At 53.2% G+C, this 6033-nt stretch overlaps 1 protein-coding gene across 3 annotated transcripts in view; it reads left to right on the top strand.

Moving 5' to 3' along the window:
• LOC113211506 (synaptotagmin-10-like) overlaps positions 1–6033 on the top strand; it is a 42708-nt gene that overhangs the window by 27372 nt on the left and 9303 nt on the right. For all 3 annotated transcript variants that reach the window (XM_052266050.1, XM_052266048.1, XM_052266049.1), the window contains exons 4-6: positions 855–980; positions 4081–4404; positions 5546–5666. In XM_052266050.1, coding sequence (XP_052122010.1) covers positions 855–980; positions 4081–4404; positions 5546–5666 — 571 coding nt within the window. The remainder of the gene's footprint in view (positions 1–854; positions 981–4080; positions 4405–5545; positions 5667–6033) is intronic.

Below are 6033 nucleotides of genomic sequence, written 5' to 3'. Positions count from 1 at the left end.
TGCATACATGGCCAGGTACACACTTCGGCACATAGCTTTTAGCATAGAGCTCTACGTGTGTACATGGCCATGTATGCAGTATTTGCTGCATACATGGTCATGTACACACTATTTGCTGCATACATGATCATGTATGCAGTATTTGCTGCATACATGGTCATGTACACACTATTTGCTGCATACATGATCATGTATGCAGTATTTGCTGCATACATGTAGGTATTCAGTAAATAACGCATTCATGTACACACTTGGGTTTCCAGAGCGTCTGATGTGCGGACGAGCGCCTGTGGATCTCGCGATAGGCAGACCCGCAACGCTCGGAAGCGCGCCGGGCGTGCCGGGGCGGCAGGCTGCAGGCGTCCCGCTCCCACCGAGCGCCGTCCGTTCCGTAACTCAATAACACACAAGTGCCTCCAACTTTATTTTAAGCGTTAGCGTTATAACTTAACTCTTCAACGATTACCTTTGGGGCACTTAGTTGTTGATACGGTTCCTCTAATTTGTCCTTGAAATGTCCTAGAATGATTTGAGAAGGTTCATTGAACTTCATTTGAACTTTTGTTAGGACGAACGACCGTCAGTTACAAAACCTATCACAAAGTAACGAGGCATATGCCAACAAAGAAGACGACGACTTACGATAAACCGGCATGCAGAGCACCCGGTCTAGTGAACCCCTTCGTTATGAAAGCATTTATCAGCATTTGTTTCCTCCTAGCAGTACAGTTTATTACGACGCTGTTCATGCCATGTGGCAACACCCTGCCCACCTGCAGGGGCTCGCCGGCGGCCACACCCCAGGCTGCCACTGGACACCTTACCTCTCTAACCTCTCTCTCTCTCTGTTGCAGCCGGAGCTCTACCGGGAGGAAGCAGTGAAGAGGGGCTCGGCCGACAGCACGGGCGACATGGAGTGCTGTGGGAAGCTGCACTTCGCAATCCGATACGACAGCGAAATGGAGGCTCTCATTGTCAAGGTGAGCTCATTGTGCTGCCGTGTCCGCCCGTCCGTCTACTGTCCGTCTGGCTGTCCGTTTTCCATCCGTCCATTTCTCCGTCCGTAGCAGCCTGCCCTTCGTCCCCGTTTGTCTGCGCCCGACCGTTCTGTCTGGCCGCCCGTCCGTTTGGCCCTTCCATTCGGCGCGCACGAACCCACGAGTGGCCTCCCCCGCTGTCACTTCGCAGCTACACTTACGACGGCTAACTACGCTTGTAGAATAGCATTATAGCGAGTCGAGTTGGCTCGTTTATTTCGCACTCACTTTCGCGGCCAGTCGCCGAAGGCGCGGGAGGCGGACGGGCAGGAGCATCGGGGGAAAGGGAGGAGGTAGGGGAGGTTGAGGGGGTTGTGGCGGGGGATGAGCTCTTTGAAAACTTTTGGACGGGCTTGTTCACTTATTTACAGAGCGGCAGAGAGGGCGCTTTTAGTGGATACGGTTCTGTTTTAAACGCCTCCCTAAAACGGGAGTCCAGGCACCATGCCACCACAACAACCAACGCACCCTCTCTCTCCCTCGCACGCGTGTAGTCCTCGTGCTCTCACTTCCTCGCTTTCTCTCCTGTCTGCTCCCTCTCACTTCTCTCTCTCTCTCTCCATTTCCTTCCCTTATTGCCCTGCCCGCCCTAACCGCGCTGCTCCACTGCGCCCATTGTTGTGCTTGCCGCTGCCCATAGCTGCCCCCCCCCCCAATCCCTCCACCCACTTCGCCACTCCCTTACGTTTAGGGCAGGAGCGGGCGATGCTGCCGGAATACAAGCTTGGCGCTGTGGTCGGGTGGCTACGGGGGAGGGGGGTGAGGGGAGGGGGAGGGGGAGAAGCAGGGATCGGGGGGCGGAGAACGGAAACACGAGAAGGATTAATCAAAGGGCGGGGGTTGAAAGGAAACGCCAGGCGATCAGTCTCCGCGCGCGCGCGCGCCAAAATACGAAACGTGTTGAGAGGGGTGAGGTGGGCTGGGCGGCAGGGAGAAGTGGGCTGGAGGGTGTGAAGGTGAAGGTTGGAGGCGAGAGGGTTGTATCGGGAGAGAGAGAGAGCAGCCAGCAGCTGGAGCCGCCTGGAGAGCGGGACATAGGTGGGGGTGGGGGGGATAGGGCGGGGTGAAAGGTGAGAAGCTTGCAGAGGGCAGCTGCTGCTGATGAGGGCTGTCTAAAGAGTCGCTGGCGGCCCGGCGCGCCGCTTCGGCTCCAATTTCTGCCGCCTCGGCTGCCGCGCTGGCACAGCAGAGCGAGCAGGGCGAGCAGGGCGAGCAGGGCGAGCAGGGCGAGCAGGGCGCTCTGGGCTCTGCACACGCCGGCCGGGTGGTCCCCTTCCCGGTGGGCCATTGGATGATTGGGCCAGTTCCGCGAATTCGGTTCCATACCTGGAATGTGTTCGATTGTGCGTACGTGTGTTGCGCGTGCGCTGTTACGTGCGAAGGGCTGCGCGCGTGTCGGGGGCTCACGTGCGTGCGACGCCGCACAGCGCGCGCGCGCAAATAATGCGTAATTAATCGACCAAGCAACGAAACGCGCAGAATCTCTGTTAATTGCTCCTCCGCTATCAGGGCGGCAGTTAATACTCCCGGAGGCCTGGAGCCGCGCTGGAGTCGGAGCCGCGCCGGGGCTTAAGGTTGAGCAGCACGGCGCCGAGCCCCCCGCCTCGGCCCGCCACAGACACTGCGAGGAGTGTGCGGCGTTGGCGTTTTGGGGGCATTGAATTTCAACGAAACATTTCAGCAAACACAATTACTGAAAGTCACCCCCCCCTTCACTCTTTTTCTCGTTTCTCTGCACTCTTCTCCGCTTTCATCACCTGGACACAAGATGCCGATTCTAAAGAATCGCATATACGTCGCAAAATGACAGTTGCTCGTATGAAAAGTGCGTCCACTGAATCTGGATTTGTGATAAATTAACCCTCATTTCTGCCATAACTCGTTTTTTGAGATTCCTTCGATTTATCGCTTTTCTGGACATGATAATTTTTTATCGCAAAAAAACATGCAATAAGAAGTATAAGGGAAAGTTATCACAAAAAAAAATGTGATAATTTTTCATCGCAAGGTTCCGGATAAACGTAAATACTATCTCCCGTTATACACTAAACTTTGCGATGAAAAGTTATCATACTATTTTTTGCCCTAATACTTTTCATTGCATGTTCTTTTGCGATCAAAGTTATCATGTCTATAAAAGCGATAAATCAGAGGAATCGCAAAATTGAGTTATCGCAAACTATCGTGATAAAAGTATCACAGATCCAGTTTCAGTGTCGTGGGTTAGTTTTGTTTGTACTACTCGTGCACTTTTCCTGACTCAAAGAGGGAGGAAATGCAATTTTAGCAATTCAGCAAATCACATCTCTGTTTTCTGTACTGAAAGCAAAATAAGCACCCCCGATGAAAAACCACGTACAAATCCACTTGGGTTTCCGAAGTCTTTCCACGTGGATTTCTTAAGATTCCCAGTGGTAAATTTTTATATGGTAACTATGGTTACTTTCCATGTGGGGTTTTGCAAAAACCCACATAGTTATTTTCGAAACTTCTTCCAGTACCAGTAGAATGTAAAATAATAACAAGTTTAGTTTTTCTCACATGCGCGTGTACTACGCAATATATCCTTTATAGAAGTGTAGTCAAAATATGTGTACGTCACCCCAATTTAAAGTTACGGTATTGGTAATAGAAAACCCACGTAGGTAAAACGAAACCCTATGTGGAAATATAAGAAACACACGTGGATAAAACAAAAACCTATGTGGAAATATAAGAAACACACATGGTGTAAAGAAACCCTACGTTGTAAAGACGCTACATGGAGTATTCAAACATGGAGATTTAGTTATCCACGTAGGAAATACAAAATCCACGTAGAAGTATACCGAACCAACATGGAATTAAGGATGTACATCCCAGTAGCCTAACTTTTATGAGCACTTTGCAGCTCAGTGTATTTTGCACCGTCACGTTTACAACCATTTGAGTTACATAGTAAAAGTTATCACCTCTCTAATTTTCGAGCACCCAGCGAGCAAAGAGCAAATGATTGTTTTTGCAAGTGTTTCTATCTTAATTGGTGCCTGTCGTTCGCCTGCAGGTGCTGGAGGCGCGGGACCTGCCCATCAAGGACGTGACGGGCAGTAGCGACCCCTACGTCAAGGTGTACTTGCTGCCGGACCGCAAGAAGAAGTACCAGACCAAGGTTCACCGGCGCAACCTCAACCCCATCTTCAACGAGACCTTCATCTTCAGCGTGACGTACGAGGACCTCCGGCGCCGCTACCTGTCCTTCTCGGTCTACGACTTCGACCGCTTCTCCCGGCACGATCTCATCGGCCAGGTGGTCCTCAAGGGGCTGCTCGATGTGGCCGACCTCGCACAGGAGATCGAATACACCATGAACATCCTAAATACCAAGCAGGTAGGCCTCTGTCTCCTTTCCGCCCTTGGTCTCTGCTCTCCCCAAGTTTTACCCCTCCCCCTTTACTCCACTGAAGCGTGGTGGTCGCGCGCCAGTAGATCGGTTGAGACGCATGGCGTCTTTGCTAAGTAATTACTTGCCCCAGGGGAAAATACGGGCAGTGTGTGCCGTCGCACTGCAAACCCTCTCCCCCTTCACTCTTCTCTCTCTCTCCTTCCTTCGCACGTTCTATCCGTCGCGTTCTCACGCGGACCCGTCCTAACGCCACAAAGGGACAGTGCGACGTATCTCTGCGGCTTCATCAGGTGCGTGTGCCTGGAGCAGCAGAGTCTCCGGAACAATCCGGAGGGGTCGTTGAGGGTGGTGGTGCTGATGGTGATGGAGGGTGTCGATGTCGAGCACGAACAGACGGAGAACGGCGCCAGTGCGAATCATCTTTGCTGCGACCAAAAGTCGAACAAGACATGGTGGATCACTCCGCTGCTTGAACTCTTACCACGCGAAGGCCGCAAAGGTGATGCTGCACCTGCTGGCCACGATGTCATCCGCCCAGGCAACTTGGCTACGTGGGGACGAAGCACTAGCCCGGCACAACAAACACAATTTGTCTGTCACATGGTGTTCATGAACGTTTCAAAAATAATTTTTTGTGACGGTCTCTTTTACCTTTTGCCCGTGTCCAGTCGATGAGTATAGGCCAAACGCGCAAGTGTACGGGTCAGCGGGTCAGTCTGTCTGTCTCTATTTCTGTCCTCCGTTTGACGACTCGGCTCCACTCTCCAAGCGACTGTCACCATCGCGTCACCGTTCGAACCACCACTTTTTCTCTCGTTCTTTTTTTTTTCCTCTCATTTTTTTCTGCCGCATAAGCGGCGCGGGAAATGCTCGGGAGAAGAATGAGTGGGAGGAGGCCGACTTTAGGGGCATGGAGGGGGGGGGGGGGCTCTGCTCGACAGGACAGGTCACGGGCGTGCTGATCGTTCACCCCGCGTCACGCTGAAGGTCGGCGCGGTCCTTCGCGCGGCGGCCAGCGACACCTCAGGGCAGCGACGAACCATAGAGGCAGGGGGGACACAATAAGGTTTCGAATAACGCGCCTCTTGCTGTTTTTGAATGATTCGAACACGTTGTCGTGTCGCAGGATGCGGTGGACCTCGGGGAGCTGATGATGTCGCTCTGCTACCTGCCCACCGCTGGCCGCCTCACCGTCACCATCATCAAGGCCAGGAACCTCAAGGCCATGGACATCACCGGTTCGTCGGGTGAGTTGAGATGGACGGGCAGCAGGGACTCGGGCCGAGCGGCAGATTCTGCTCTTCCTTTGGAGCCTCCAGCGGCCTTTAGCAGACTCCAGCAAGGCCCTGCGCCACGAGCCTCCTCCCCTCGCTGGAATTAATTATTCCTTGAATCCCGGCTCCCTGCTCCTTTTCCTATCCTACTTGCACCTTCGTCCCGGCCCAGCCCTCCTGTGCCGGGCTCCACCTGTTGTCGCTTTTGTGGGATGGGCTCGGGATAGGTGGTATAGAGGGAAGGGTCCGTGGGACACAACTGCTTGCTCTAGCATTATGCGGTCAAAGAGATTGGAAGAGAGAAAATATATAGTGAGGGGAGGAGGGTTGGGCAGTGGAG

Source organism: Frankliniella occidentalis, unplaced genomic scaffold, assembly GCF_000697945.3.
Source record: "Frankliniella occidentalis isolate FOCC.00 unplaced genomic scaffold, Focc_3.1 Scaffold35, whole genome shotgun sequence".
Taxonomy (NCBI): domain Eukaryota; kingdom Metazoa; phylum Arthropoda; class Insecta; order Thysanoptera; family Thripidae; genus Frankliniella; species Frankliniella occidentalis.
Note: the sequence above shows the minus strand (reverse complement) of the source record. Positions and strands in the feature narration are given on the sequence as shown.